We start from the raw sequence: 16,951 nt of genomic DNA, 5'->3' as shown, positions 1-16,951 counted from the left end.
GGCATGAAGTAATCAGGCCACCACACTGCAGTCACAGTGGCTGTCTTTGTGCTGTGTGGTTATCATTTCGTTGCTGGTTTCACATCCGGGCTTGAGATCTGGTAATTGCCTGGCGAAGTAGTGGCAGTTCTTGTCGTATCATTAGGCCACCCCTGGTGTAACAGTGAACAGTGTCTAGTCAACACCAATCTGACTCACTTCCATTACCTCTCGCTTTAGCCGTGGCAGCATAATTACGGTATTTTATGCGAAAAAATAGTGATTGTGCTACAAAGCCATTTGATCTGAAATGTCTAGTTCTTGTTTTTCTTTTGTTGTTACTGTGACAGCTGCTAGTTTTAGTTTTTCATTTGCAGATCAGGCTTTTTCTTATGGAACTATATTGCAATGTATGCTTTGTTGACAGAAAGAACATTTGCTTTCTGTCCTTCCACTTTCCAACAACAGTGCCAACAGATGACACTTTCTCTACCAATTCACGTCTTTTATATTTTTAGTAATTGATAGAAGATGCCTTCTGTTCTTTATCAATGCCCGCACAAAATCTGTCATATTTTGAAGCTGCTGTTTTACGGCGGGAACTGACATGTCGTAGTTAACTGTAACAACTTTTCAATGCTCACCAAAATACACTCCTGGAAATTGAAATAAGAACACCGTGAATTCATTGTCCCAGGAAGGGGAAACTTTATTGACACATTCCTGGGGTCAGATACATCACATGATCACACTGACAGAACCACAGGCACATAGACACAGGCAACAGAGCATGCACAATGTCGGCACTAGTACAGTGTATATCCACCTTTCGCAGCAATGCAGGCTGCTATTCTCCCATGGAGACGATCGTAGAGATGCTGGATGTAGTCCTGTGGAACGGCTTGCCATGCCATTTCCACCTGGCGCCTCAGTTGGACCAGCGTTCGTGCTGAACGTGCAGACCGCGTGAGACGACGCTTCATCCAGTCCCAAACATGCTCAATGGGGGACAGATCCGGAGATCTTGCTGGCCAGGGTAGTTGACTTACACCTTCTAGAGCACGTTGGGTGGCACGGGATACATGCGGACGTGCATTGTCCTGTTGGAACAGCAAGTTCCCTTGCCGGTCTAGGAATGGTAGAACGATGGGTTCGATGACGGTTTGGATGTACCGTGCACTATTCAGTGTCCCCTCGACGATCACCAGTGGTGTACGGCCAGTGTAGGAGATCGCTCCCCACACCATGATGCCGGGTGTTGGCCCTGTGTGCCTCGGTCGTATGCAGTCCTGATTGTGGCGCTCACCTGCACGGCGCCAAACACGCATACGACCATCATTGGCACCAAGGCAGAAGCGACTCTCATCGCTGAAGACGACACGTCTCCATTCGTCCCTCCATTCATGCCTGTTGCGACACCACTAGAGGCGGGCTGCACGATGTTGGGGCGTGAGCGGAAGACGGCGTAACGGTGTGCGGGACCGTAGCCCAGCTTCATGGAGACGGTTGCGAATGGTCCTCGCCGATACCCCAGGAGCAACAGTGTCCCTAATTTGCTGGGAAGTGGCGGTGCGGTCCCCTACGGCACTGCGTAGGATCCTACGGTCTTGGCGTGCATCCGTGCGTCGCTGCGGTCCGGTGCCAGGTCGACGGGCACGTGCACCTTCCGCCGACCACTGGCGACAACATCGATGTACTGTGGAGACCTCACGCCCCACGTGTTGAGCAATTCGGCGGTACGTCCACCCGGCCTCCCGCATGCCCACTATACGCCCTCGCTCAAAGTCCGTCAACTGCACATACGGTTCACGTCCACGCTGTCGTGGCATGCTACCAGTGTTAAAGACTGCGATGGAGCTCCGTATGCCACGGCAAACTGGCTGACACTGACGGCGGCGGTGCACAAATGCTGCGCAGCTAGCGCCATTCGACGGCCAACACCGCGTTTCCTGGTGTGTCCGCTGTGCCGTGCGTGTGATCATTGCTTGTACAGCCCTCTCGCAGTGTCCGGAGCAAGTATGGTGGGTCTGACACACCGGTGTCAATGTGTTCTTTTTTCCATTTCCAGGAGTGTAATTATTCTTAAGCTCCAGCATGACAGTTTCTGCTAAGTTTTTAGGCACGTAATTTATGCAGTCTGTGAGTCACCATATATAGAGATATCCAATGCTATTGGACAGTTTTAAAATCTTAATGTCTTATTTATGACATTTAAGTTTCATCGTCTTTTTTACCTGATTTATTGTCTGTGAAATCAGTGCACTGGAGGAGTTATTGAAAGCAATTTTTGCTCATTATTGTAGACAAAATGTTACTCTTTAACAGGCCATTTGTGCTCCTATAATCTATTGTTGGATATACTATCACCAGTCCCATGTACACAATAATGCCAAAGAATTTGCAAATTTGTTCAGGACTCATTTCTTTCCAATAATTCATGATCTCCCAATGTCCTTCAGACTCCAAACCCACCACTTCATTCCTTATACTCCTTATGGATTCTATCCTGTCTCTCAATTACTTTTTCTTTGAAGTGATGTTTTCTTGACCTGGACTCAGGGCCAAGACACAATATCAACATTCCTTCACAACCGCAACTTCTCTCCAATGTGCTTCACAAGGTCCTCTTCTACCCAACACACTAACTTACTGAACAATGACCTCAACCTCTCTGATGGCTTCATTCACACCTCTGTCCACATTAAACTTACTAACCACCAATAGCACCTGCATTTCAATAGCTGCCATTCCTTCCACACGAAAAAGTCCCTCCTGTACAACCTAGCCATCCACGGACGATGTGTATGCAGTAGCGAGAACTGCCTTGCCCAGTATGCTGAAGGTCTCATGAAGGCCTTCAAAGACAGGCAATAGCCCCTCCCTTCGCCCCAGACTTAGTTCAAAAACAGATTTCCCACACCATATCATCACACACTCCCAATCCTCCCAACACCTCCAAGAATCATCCACAAAGGAGTGCCCCCCCCCCCCCCCCCGTTGTCAGACACCATAACCCTGGACTGTAACAACTGAACCATATCATTTACCATGGCCTTGATTATCTCTTATCATGCCTTGAAATGAGGGACATCCTACTATTAAAGTGGTGTTCTGTTACACCCACTCTACACATCATCCTATATTTAGTCTATCCCTATGTCACTCCCACTCCCAACCCTTGCCACAGGGATCATATCCCTGCAGAGACCCAAGTGAAAGACCTGCCCAATCCACCCACCCAGCACCTCCTACTCCAGTCCTGTCTCTGGGTTATCCTACCCCATCAGAGGTCAGACTACCTGTGAAAGTACTCACGTGATACAGCAACTCTGCTGCAATCACTGGACAGCTTTTTACGTAGGCGTGACTACCAAACAGCTGTGCCCACCAATATTAATGGTCACCATCAAACTGTTGCCAGGAAGTTGACTGCAATATATGGCTCAGCACAACATGCTAAATTACAATGGCTGCTTGACAACATGGGCCATCTGGATCCTTCCCTCTACCACTAGCTTCTCTGAACTACGCAGATGGGAGTTATCCTTAAAAAATACTCCACTCCCATAATTGTCCCAGCCTCAATCTCTGGTAACTTAGTTTCCCTGTATCCTCCACCCAACAGTTGACCCTTCCTCCATTATCATACCACCTCTCAAGTCATGTAACGTTCACCATGTACCACTCTCAACTGCCTCTGACAACCATGCATCACATTACTAGTGTGTACACCTGCCATCCCTTCCCCCCTGCATTTCTAGTTGGCAAACTGGCTCCCTCCGAGCTGCTAGCCACAAACCCCCCAATCCCTCTCCCTGCCTCTCTGTACCCATCCCGCCTGACATTAGCCCCACTGCAACCTAGCCCTCCTGCTAGCACTGTTAGCCCATCCAGCACCATGTAGTGGCATACACATGTGTATATATTTGTGTCGTCATTTTACTCCACCTCGTTTTCTTTCTTTTCGTATGTTGTCGATAGACAACTCAATGCTTCTAATTTTGAGTTCGTGGTCTCCTTTAATCCAAAAAAATATTTTGATCATACACTTTGATTTACATACTTACCATCTAAACATTGCATTGTATCTGTTGGTCTTAGTCACAATCAATTAATTACCCCCTTTTTAAAAAAATCTGTTGAGAACTTGGGTGTGGTTTCACAGCACACTTCTCTGTAGAATCTAAGGAATTATTATTGATCTATAAGTACAAGCCCCTTTAAATGAATACTAGTGACAGTGACAATGACAGTGTGCTGTGACTGGACGAGGACCAATCAATCTCTTGCCATTACTAACACAATTGTTGTCATTCTGCTTTCACCAACAGTTGTATCAACAATCACATCATCTTCATCTGAATAATTATGGATACTCTACATTTGATTCCTCCAATATACTCAGTAATTCATCGTCAGTGACACCACAAATTTTTCAGCATTTACTATTTCGTAATGTCCCAGTGTTTGATGATACAAAATCCATTTATGTTATACAATAACAATGCAGATACCATTGTTCAGAACAAGACCTAAATTATTAGTCCGCTTTAGTATGAATATATAGTGATGTTGAAACTTCACAACAACTTACGTGAAAGTAAACTATGGGACAAAAAAAGTTAAAAACATTCAATATGTTATTGTACCCGATTCCCTGTGCATTCTCAACAGAATCATGAAATGTACAGCAAAGAGGTAAGTACAAAGCCACAGCTGAAACTAAGACTCAGCTGATATCATCTCACTAACACAAGAACGCTCCTACAGGCCACATAATGTCTACGTTGTATGTTTCATCAACAAACTTCATGTGACTGATTCTAAGTAAAAGGCAACCATTCACCTATAGTGGACTGATGTATGGAGCATAACATACATAACAGAAAAAAGTATTCATACTAGCTTTCAAGCCCTTGCTGGACTGATTATTGAAAACAGGTGCCTGAGTTGAAGTGGGGAGAGAAGCACGAGGCAAGGAGGGGTTGGTGTGAGTCAAGTCTTTCGACAGATGACTTGGTGGTTGCACAACAAAATGAAAGGATTTCAGAGGGTAAAGCATCTATGAGATATAGAGAGAGGGGAAGGAGAAGAAAGGGAGTTGTAAGAGAAGGGGAGGGTGTGTGCTAGCCCATATATGTCTTCTGTCTGGACAGAAACCAGAATGGAAAAGGTAAGGCAAGGCAAGGCAAGGCAATGAGAAACAGGTTAGTGGGGGTTTAGACCAGGCTCTCGATAATCGATACTATCTTGCTGGGGAAGTGCGCAAGAGCTTGAAAGCCAGTGTGAATATCATACATCAGTCCACTACAAGTGAGTGGTTGCCTGTCCAAAGATATGTTGTCCTAAACAAAGTGGAGTACCCTGTGCCCTGTATAGGTTCTACTGGTGGCCTTCTGACAGTCAATGTTTCAAGCGGCAAAATTCAGATTTTAATTTTACATTTGAACAGGTCATCATCATCATTTTCAGGCAAAAAGTAAAATGAGTGTTATTTTAAAAAGAAGAAAATGACTTGTTCTTTTCATTGAAAACATTAAGCATTTCATTCCTCTACTGGCAAATTAAATAAACAGAGGACCAGGAAGAGCTAAATATCTACACTGTTTCGAAAACAGTTTTAATTTGTCACACATAATGAAATTCCTTTGCATTTTGTAGCTACACAGTATTTATGAAGCTTATGGAAATTACATGTATCACAAGAAACCTACACTGTGGCTGGTAGAGAACAGAGAGAAAAATTCAAGCTAACTTTAAGAAGAAGAATGGTAATAAGTAATTACAGTTGGCAAAATATGAATAAAAGAAAAAAGAAAATTGTAAACAAAAAGCTATGAAGAATGGGTCATCCAACAAAAAAGGAAATAATAATACATGTGAAGGAGGAACAAATGACAGAGAAATGCATGCTATAAATTGTGAGGTGTGCAAATGAGGTCTATAAGCATTTTTAACTGTAGCCCATTATTATCCAGACAGATAAATACAGATGAAGAGCCCTCTTCAGCAAGTAGATTGATAGCAAAGCAAGAAGTGTAAGATGTGAAGAGGGGGGGGGGGGGGCACAGTATATATTTGTGATAGACAGGTTTGACAAAGACGTTTTGAAAGGCAAGATTGATGAAGATCATTTAAGTCACACATTGAACATTTTTAAACTATTTCATCAGTGAATACTGTAGCCTTGGTAAAATAATCCTTTTATTGCTTCTGAGCAGGATGATTACAACAGTGATCGATCCTGTATTGATCTGAACACCACATGCTTCACAAGGCATGATCATATTTAAAGCAATATACCCTTTGCTTTCTTTCAAACAGATAATACAGTCAGGAGTACACTGTTCTTATACTTCTCCTCCCCTTCATGATAACAATGACAACCAAGATTAAGTGTTCAAGTTGGACAGCATGATTAACAGGCACTCAGGTCAATGCAAGGAAGGAATGGCTGTAAACAAAGTTCGTGTAACACTACACACAACATATTGGTGTTGTGGCCCACAAATCGTTGTGTGCTGCTTCCTTTTAAAATGTTGGGTCAAAATATTTGGGATGCTTATTTAATTTTATGGCCCAAGTATACATTTGTCTCCTTTCATTGTACCTCAAACACTATCAGCTACAAATCATTTGCCTTTAAGAAAAGAAGACCATTGTTTACGTAAAAAATTTAATGGATATATATATATATATATATATAGATGATGAGACTTACCAAACAAAAGCGCTGGCAGGTCGATAGACACACAAACAAACACAAATATACACACAAAATTCAAGCTTTCGCAACAAACTGTTGCCTCATCAGGAAAGAGGGAAGGAGAGGGAAAGACGAAAGGATGTGGGTTTTAAGGGAGAGGGTAAGGAGTCATTCCAATCCCGGGAGCGGAAAGACTTACCTTAGGGGGAAAAAAGGACAGGTATACACTCGCACACACACACATATCCATCCACACATACAGACACAAGCAGACATATTTAAAGACAAATCTTTAAATATGTCTGCTTGTGTCTGTATGTGTGGATGGATATGTGTGTGTGTGCGAGTGTATACCTGTCCTTTTTTCCCCCTAAGGTAAGTCTTTCCGCTCCCGGGATTGGAATGACTCCTTACCCTCTCCCTTAAAACCCACATCCTTTCGTCTTTCCCTCTCCTTCCCTCTTTCCTGATGAGGCAACAGTTTGTTGCGAAAGCTTGAATTTTGTGTGTATATTTGTGTTTGTTTGTGTGTCTATCGACCTGCCAGCGCTTTTGTTTGGTAAGTCTCATCATCTTTCTTTTTAGATATATTTTTTCCACGTGGAATGTTTCCCTCTGTTATATATATATATATATATATATATATATATATATATATATATATAGTTATTTTCATTGAGCAACTACACTACTTAGCACCTTAAAAAGTACTTGCAATTACTGGATTTTCAAAAATGTTGCTCATATTATTTAACAAAATAATTTTGTTTTAATGCAGAATTATTTTAATATTACACTTCTTTGGAATGAAGTTAAAAGACAATTTTTAAATATATCCTTCTCTCCCACCTGTCAGGTATAAACTGGTAACAATGTAACAAGTTAATATCCAGTTATAATTAGTATTTTAATTCAACAGACTATCTTTGGCACGACCATTCAGTGAACATGTTCCATATCTAAACAAATGCATCCTGCTACATTCCTTTCAGTTTTTACTGCACACAAATATATTTGTCATAAAGCCTCTAAGGAAATAAAAGATCTTTAAAACAGTTATAAGAAAAAAAAATTACAAAACTATTCCATTACTGCATTAATAGTAATATCTATTCACTTTAAAAACTTTTATGTGGCAAAACAACCTCCACAGAAAGCTACAAATGAGAATGAAACAGTTCACATATGTAAAGTTTATGCTAATGAGCTACAAAACATAACTACAAATACAAATCTAACTGCATACATTGCAATTATTTCAGAGGAAAAAGTCTGGCAATTTCTGTGACACAGAATGCAATATCACACAGTTGCCACCACGAAGTAGATTTTACTTCAAAAAATGACAATCTCTCTCTCTCTCTCTCTCTCTCTCTCTCTCTCTCTCTCTCTCTCTCTCTCTCACACACACACACACACACACACACACACACACACAATCTAAAATCAATTTTCACTGTTTGCTTTTCTTTTTTAAATATTCTAACACTACTTCAAAACCAGTAATGAGACATGAGTCCACAAATCTCCTTATTAGAATCCATACAGATTTCTAAGTAAAAGAAATCAAGCTGAAATGACTTGGCAATACTGCAGTCTTTGTCATGCATGACTTTCCTGAAATAGAATATTTAAGGATATAGTATTAGAGATTCTCATTCACAAATGCAGATCAATACTGATGAAATGCTCCACTGAGATATGTCAGTTATAGCAGAAATGATGCAATTATTACTTTATATTAAATAAAAGTTTGTTTCTACACTATCCTTTCTCCTTGCAACAACTTACATTAACATAGTACTATATAAATCTTCTTGGTTATCCTATCTACAAATAAAGATTAAATTTGTGAGAAACAGTAGTCAATTTTTTTTTTCATTCCACATGAACACACTTGTTAGCTGTGATCTCAAATATATGGACTAGCATAACCAGTTTTACATCTGTCAGAGTGTTTATTTTACTTAATTCGATAATTATGTTGGCCATATATACTTTCGCAATATACAAGAAGTAAACAAATTCTTTATTTTGAAATCCCAAAATTTTGGATAAAATTTTAGTTTTAATAGCTCGTGGATCTTATTTGCTTTTGTGAGAAAGAGTTTAAATAGTGTTTTTGCACACTGATCTCACTACAATCCAAAATTATACTTGGGGGTGATTTAAAATGCCAATACTGTAATTAGTGAACATTCCATAACTGAAACAACAGAAAATAACTTTAAAACACATAGGAACGGGGAAAGGGCAAATATGCTACAAAACTGAAGACAAGGACAGGCTGTTAGATAACAATAGTAACAATAATAAATGATGATATATTGGCCAACAAAATTTTACAACTTTGAGATGGTTGCAAAAATGATTAAAACAGAGAAGCTATCTGCAGAGGCATCGAATAGATAACAGAGGGGATAAATTGACCTTCATTTTCATTGTGCCTGCAACATGTGGATATTTTATGTGCATTTTACTAAACATCTACTGAAATGAAATGCAGGTATAACAAATATACAAATGTTTAATATAATTGAAGAATTCCAGGATAAATCATAGCTTGTATTCACACAGGGCTGAATTGTTTCATAACTTGTTTCCAAACAAAATATTCCAAATGCAACACAACAAACAAAACATTTAACAATAAAGCTATGTTTCATATGGTCTTGGACGACTTTATGATCATAAGCTGTTGGCGATTCTTTGTCAAAATACTGCAGTTTCTGAGAATTCAAAACTAGAAATTTTAGAAGCTAAGAAAGGTAGATCACATAACTAATGAGGAAGTATTGAATAGGATTGGGGAGAACAGAAGTTTGTGGCACAACTTGACCAGAAGAAGGGATCGGTTGGTAGGACATGTTCTGAGGCATCAAGGGATCACCAATTTAGTATTGGAGGGCAGCGTGGAGGGTAAAAATCGTAGGGGGAGACCAAGAGATGAATACACTAAGCAGATTCAGAAGGATGTAGGTTGCAGTAGGTACTGGGAGATGAAGAAGCTTGCAGAGGATAGAGTAGCATGGAGAGCTGCATCAAACCAGTCTCAGGACTGAAGACAACAACAAGAAGAAGAAAGAATATGCGAATAGTACCTCTAATTTTTAAATAACTGATTTTCAAAGAATGAAAAACAGGTCTGAGAACAGTTACCCTGAATTATTTTTATATGGATATGCCATCCACTACTACTACGATGGGTGATTCGCAGCTGTATCTACAAGTGACCAATAATAAAGAAATAAATAAATAAGAACAAAAGAAAAACAGAAGTATAAAAATTATAGAAAACGATAAAACAAGCAGATGTATGATATGAATACACAGAGATACAGTCTTATATTGAAGTAAGTATGAAGGTTAATTTGTGATTTAATTGCACTGTTCTTCCACGTCTTTATCATATGTTTTTTTGTAGTTTTCCAGCACATTTTTGCCTTGACTTCTTTTCTAGTTTCCACTGTATTTTCTCTTCTTCTGTCTTTCTATCAGGATGGAGATTTAGAAAATGACTTCAATTTTATTTGCTAAGTTTTATGTGATATATCCTACACTCATCCAACATACATTAAAATAAATGGAGCATAACTGTGTTGCAATGTAGTTTAGCATTTATGACTGTCATCTTAATTAATCTAAAGGTTTTATGGAAGCCTAACTGGAGAACGAAATCCTTTGACTATAGTATTTTTGGCATTAACCATTTTATTTAATTCACGCGGATGACTACATACACATACCAGCCCAATCAGTCATCTCTTTCCTGTGATGATGGTGACCATATATCGTACACAAACTCTGCAGTTGGAGTTACCCTGGTGCTCATATTTAATAATTATAAATGATTGAGTTTTATATGCAAAAAGTATAGATTGCTATTCACAGCATAGAGGAGGAGCTGACTCACAGAAAGACACAAAGAAAAGATTGCTAAACTTTTAGCTTCCAGAAAAAAAGTCCTAATTTGGAAGCAGAAAAACAAACACACACAAACTGTCACTGTCTATGCCCAAGTGACTGCTGCTTCTGGAGGAGGACTTTTTTTTAAAAGATAAAAGTTTAGTAGTCTTTTCATTGTGTGTGTCTGCAAGTCAACACTTGTTATGTGTGATTACTAACAATCTATCTTTTTATATTGTTGTTATTCCATCCCGGAATTTCCATTGAGTTTTACACGTACAATTTTGCAGCATCTTACAATTACTTACAAAGCTATAAAGGATTTTTTTTTTTTGCAAGAATGATCTCTACTTTGCACTGATTACCGTACAACAAGATCTGTACTGACTTGTTCCAATGCTTTCATACTATAATACACATTTGCAGTGCAGCCCTAGGAGATGGACGATATGCTCCTGCTCTCACCCCTGCTCTGTGCAGTACTTTCATCTTGAAGGTTATGAAGGTGGGGATAAATGCACTAACAGAGAAAGAAAGACAACAACAAAGTTCCATCATCATGGCCTCAGACAGACCAAACGGGACCAACTAACGACCGTGTCATCCTCAGCTAATGGCATCATTTGGGTGCATTATAAAGGGAAATGGGGTCAGCACACCTCTCCCCTTTCAATGTCAACTTCAGAGACCTTGTAATGCTTCTGATCATTCAAGCACTCCTTAACTGGCATGGTGAGGCTCAGTGGACTCTGGTGCAGTTGTTCCACCAAGGAAAAGTCCTTGGCAGTATTGGGAATTGAATCCGGGACCTCTAGATGGCACTCAGCCACACTAACCACTCAGATATGGAACCGGACAACAGAGAAAGAAGTAGAGAGAAAATACCAACTGGGTATTTCATCAGCCAATTCACAGTAATAACAAACTGAGATCGTTTGGCAGTTACAGGCATTCACATAATGCTGGGCAACTCTTCACAGCAAACAGATGACAAACAATATTGATTAAAAAATTATAAACAAAAAACTACACAAACAGAAGTTGTTGTTTCAATGTCATAATAAAACCCAAATGCGGGAAACGTTCACACCTTTTTGTTTTTTGTTAGTTATTCTCTGCAACTACAAAACAATTTTTTGTTTAATGATGGTAATTTTATGCATACAGCTGCTGTTTATACAGGCACCATAGCATCAATTCTAAACTGAGCAGATTTGGCACAATAACCTCCATTTTTATAAAAGTATTTAGAACTGTCTTTTGCAGTGAAACAAATCAGCCCATTAAAGGTAGAATATTAGCAGCATTCCAAGCAATTAATATTACAATAAATTATATAGATTCTGTTGAAAATGTATTCTGACTGCACAAATGTTGTATATACCGGGGAAAAAGTTGTTCACTGGTCTATCCTGGCACATAAATGGTGGATAACATCATCTGATTTATAACTATACTGAGAATGGCATTCAAAATTACTGTGGTAAATGCTGCAAAACTGAACTGATTGACAGGCAATGACAAACACACCAACTGTTCACAGCTAAGCTACACCATTACCAACCCTGTTGAAAATAGGGCGCTGTAAAATCTAACATGTCCTTACAACCTACCCATCACAGTCGGTAATGGAAGCAGCATAGATTTGTAATGTTGATTCAGCTGTTCAAATGCCCCCTAGCGTTCCAAAGAAGGAGGGGCAGACAGTGTTAGTCATTTCTTCTTGTCCTTTCTTGAAGCTTGTCTGTTCTCTGCAAGTGGCGCAGGGGCAGTCGGGACAATAGGGACAGAAGCACGCTGGTCTTCCATGCGACCAGACTGCAAACGCATAATGAGTGAGAAAAAGTCTTCATCAGGAACAGTAGCACCTCGAGCGGCAGAGTGTGTTCGAGCTTCTCCTTCAGTTTCATTATCATCAGTGGGCAGAGAACTGCGTTGGTCCTCTAACCTGGAACTCTGGAGAAGAAAAAAAATAAAATAAAAAATATCATAAGTTAGTATAATGAATACATCAATGTATTTACTTCACATAATTGTGATAATTCAGTTGCCCCTATTGGCATTAATCAAGACATCAATAAATTCTTAAAAATTTCTAAAGTAAATTAAGTAAAAAAGCTCTACTTGTTTAGTTATGTTAGTTTGTAACACAGCATAAATGCAACATCTCGTGCAATTTCCTGGTTCCAGAACAACTTTGTGCCTGAGTTAAAGTGAAATGTGAACAGATGTTGAATATTGTACAAGTAGGACAGAAGCAATTGAGCTGCCAACACCCCACACAAAAAAGAATGAAAACTTTGCCAGCTTTTGGACAATTCCTTTAACGAGCTACAGTTGTGTTGGCTGAGCAACACATGTGCGCACCTACACTGAGCCCGGTAAATACACAATACCAGGACTGCAGTTCTGCAGATAAGACTGGGGTGAAGAGTTATATCAAGTGGGATATGGTAGACAGACAAAAGAGTTGGGAAGGAGGAGGAGGAGGAGGAGGAGGAAGACAAGTTAGGGAAGAGTGGCTAATGGTTCACAGGGAGGCAGCAGGTGTCCAGGAGGGAGAGGCAGCTGTTGCACAGTATAGGAATGTGGCATACGGGCATAGGAGCCATGGAGTTTGTGTGGTGCACAATGATGATGACATGAAGGAGTACAATGGGCATCACAAGAGAGAGAGGAAGAGCAGCCTGTAGGGCAGACAGTGTGGATGCTTTGGGTTAGTGGAGACTGAAGTTAGGAGGATTACAGGAACAAAAAATGTGTTGCAAGGTAACTCCAATCTATGCATTACAGAAAAGCTGGTGCTGAGGGGAAGGATCCAGATGGCATGGGTTGTGAAGCAGTTAATGACACCAGGCATATTGTGCTCGACAGTGCGCTCTGCCACTGGGTTCACCCTGTTCGTGGCCACAGTTTAATGGCGATCATTGAGTCTGGTGGACAAGACCACACAAAATTCTGTGCAGAAATTGCAGCGGAGTTGGTATGTGACTTGGCTGCTTTCACAGATGGTCCTGCCTCTGATGGGTTAGGATAAGGCTATGACAGGACTAGAGAAGGATGTTCTAGGTAGCAGAATCGGGCAGGACTTCACAGGCGACCCTGCCTCTGATGGGATAGGGTAAGCCTGTCACAGGGCTAGAAGAGGACGTGCTGGGTGAGTGAATTGGGAAGGTCTTAGGACATGACTCATGTGGCAAAGGGTTGAGAGTGGGAATTGGAGTGATATGGGGAAGGATCAGGATGTTATGTAGGTTGGGTAGGTGGCTTACTACTACATAAGGAGTTATGGGAAGGAATGAGGGGAGTATGATCCTCATTTTTGCGCATGATGATAGATAGTCAAAGCCCTGGCAAGGTAGATGATTCAATTGTTCCATTTCAGGAAGATATAGGGCGATGGGGGTTCTCCTTTGCAGCTGGTTCTTAAGGGTGGTAGGAGGGTTAGAAATATGTGAGGATACGGTGTGAGAAATCAGTTTGCAGACTAGGTTTTGGAGACAAAGCCTGTCTGTGATGTCCATTGTGAGACTTTCAGCATGCAGGGCAGGGAAATTCTATATACTGTAAATATGTCATCCGCTGGTGGGTGGGCTATATGGGAGGGACTTTTTGGTGTGGAAGGGGTGACAGCTGTCAAAATCCCAGTATTGTTGATGGTTAGAGGGCTTGGTATGAATAGAAACTGAAACCCCTTGTCTGGTTCAGGTTCACTGACAATATCTTCATAACCTGGGTAAAGGGCTGAGGCACATATTCTCATTCCTTCACAGCCTCAACACCTCACCCATTCCCTTCATCTGGTCTTCCTCAAACCAGCATGCTACTTTCCTGGGCGTTGACCTCCACCTCAGATGAGCCATATCAGTCTCACTAACCATCAAGAATACCTACATTTCCTGGGCACCAGTGGATGACATATATGCAATGACCAAATTCCCCTGTCCAGTATGCAAAAGGTCTCACAAAGGCCTTCACAGATAGGCACTATCCCCAAAACTAGTCCACAAATGGGTTTCCTGAACCTTCCCCCTCACACATCTAATCTTCCTACGACCATAAAGAACCCAATATCATTCCACACTGGAGCAACTGAACCATGTCCTTCCTAGGACTTCGGCTATCTATCTTAACGCCTGAAAATAAGGGACATCCTACCCACAGTCCATCCCAACCAACCTGCACAACCTAGTCCATACCTAAGCTGCTTCCCCTCTTAAATCCAAGGCACAGGGTCATGTCCCTGTGGAAGACTTATATGCAAGACAGGCCAATTCAACCAACCAACACATTCTACTCTAGTCTTGTCACACATTTATCCTATCCTGTCAGGGGAAGGCACCTGTGAAAGCAGTCATGTCATATACCAGCCTTGCTGCAATTTCTGCACATCACTGTATGTGGGCACAGCCACCAACCAGCAGCCCATCAGGATGAATGGCCGCTGCCAAACTGTGGCCAAGAGCAGACTTGACCAAAACATGCTAGAGTTCAATGGCTGCTTCACAACCCATGCAATGTGGATCATCCTTCCCCTGCACCTGCTTTTCTGAACTATGTAGTTGGGAGTTATCTTTGCAACACATGCTTCTTGGGTGTAATCCTCTGGCCTCAATCTCCACTAACCTACAGCACCCACTCCACTCCCCAAAAGTTTCCTCCTCTTCTGTCCTGTCACCCCATCCCCCATCCACTTCATGTCACCATTATTATGCAACACACAAACTCTCCGGCTCCGGTACCTGTGCGCCACATTCTTATCCCATACACCTGCTGCCTCCCTCCAAACCATCAGCCACCCTTACCCAACTCCTCCCCCTGCTACCCACCTCTTTTCTACCCAATCAACCTGACACAATCCCTCATCCCAATCTACCTCCAGATCTGCAGTCCCGGCACTGCATTTTCAGCCAACAAAATGTAGCTGCTCAGCTGTGTGTGTGTGCGCGCAAACTTGCATTCTAGCTTGTTAAAGGATTCACTCAAAAGCTAGCAAACTTTTCATTCTTGTTCGTATTGCCATTGATGACTCAATGGTTGCCCTATTCAGTGAGTTGTGCTAACTTTCCCCATCATATTTTCAGAAGGAAAGGAGTCATTCATAGCCTTGAAGCAGAAGACATACAGAATATTCTTATGCGGACTCTTAATAATAAGGATGAGACACTGAGTCACTGATTGGCACATAAACTTTACAGAGAACATTACTAGATTTTGGGTAAATCTTCCGCAAAGCTATAGAATACACATACACTTACAGATACATCTGCATGGCACTGCAGTTTGAGACCTCAGTTCCCTTTATGTGCCAATCAATAAGTCACAACCTCAACTATTTGGTGAATTGTTACATTCTTTTCCCTGTTGTTTGTTTTAAATAGTTCAGTCCGTAGTTAGCCTCCACTTATGAACCACAAAGAGTGTACACCATTTGTTTGTGTATTTTATTCTAACTAAAAGTGAGTTACTTATTTAGATTTTTCTGTATGCTTTTATAGTTTAATTCTTAAATTCCTTATGTGTTTGTTTTCTTAAGGGGTGCAGTATTGCATTTTAGCAATTGTGTAATGTACACTTAATGCTACATGCAGTGCCCCTGTGATTTGCTCTGAGCTGCTGGCTAACCTTTTACAGAGCTCATTCAGGTGCCAGCCTCCATTCATGAACCACCACGAGAGTACATTGTGTCTGCCAGCATAAAGTGAACTAATCTTGGAGAGAAGTTCATATTTTTAAGTAGCTTGTGTTACTGTTTTTAACAAGTTGGCAGGAAAAATCTTGTCTAAGGGACAACAGGATTAGATTTTATGTTTTTTTGCATGTACTGCCTTCATTTGAATTTTAGCAGTAGGTTGGATAGGGTGTATTCATGCTACGTTTTACACAAGAGGAGCTGGCTGCAGTTCGCAAATAGCTGAAGATATTGGCTGCACTCAGCTGTATGCAAGCTTTTATTTTGGGGTGTAGCGATGATAAAGAAGCTAGTACATAGCATGGGCTGCCTCAAGTGTCTCGTGTTTCACCCAAGGACTCTGCTTCCAATGCATCTTACAGCTTACTCAACACGGTGGAACCATGCTCACTGCATACTGAGTGGCACGTTGTAATGCGCTTACATCACTTGAGGCCAACTATCACAGTGGTAAGTGACTGTCCGGCCTCACTCATTCACCCTGTGGCTCAGGTTTGTAGTTATTGGGAACTCTAATGTTAGGTGCGTTATGAAGCCCCATACAGGAGTAGCATTCAGGGTTGCGAAGAAATCCAATGTGTGCTTGGTATGTCTTCCAGAGCAGCCTCATCCGAGATGTGCAGAAGGCCCTGCCTGCAGCTATCAAGGATGCAAGGTGCAGTAATCTT

At 41.2% G+C, this 16,951-nt stretch overlaps 1 protein-coding gene across 4 annotated transcripts in view; it reads right to left on the bottom strand.

Moving 5' to 3' along the window:
- Positions 1-7,327: 7,327 nt before the first annotated feature.
- Positions 7,328-16,951, bottom strand: part of LOC126252407 (G-protein-signaling modulator 2) — a 140,965-nt gene continuing 131,341 nt past the window's right edge. For 2 of the 4 annotated variants that reach the window (XM_049953301.1, XM_049953315.1), the window contains exon 13: positions 7,328-12,547. In XM_049953301.1, coding sequence (XP_049809258.1) covers positions 12,305-12,547 — 243 coding nt within the window. In that variant the 3' untranslated portion in view covers positions 7,328-12,304. The remainder of the gene's footprint in view (positions 12,548-16,951) is intronic. The other 2 variants (XR_007545837.1, XR_007545838.1) reach the window with 2 other exon arrangements.

The sequence above is a fragment of the Schistocerca nitens genome, chromosome 1, assembly GCF_023898315.1.
Source record: "Schistocerca nitens isolate TAMUIC-IGC-003100 chromosome 1, iqSchNite1.1, whole genome shotgun sequence".
NCBI classification, from domain to species: Eukaryota; Metazoa; Arthropoda; class Insecta; order Orthoptera; family Acrididae; genus Schistocerca; species Schistocerca nitens.
This window is presented reverse-complemented; position numbering and strand designations above follow the sequence as displayed.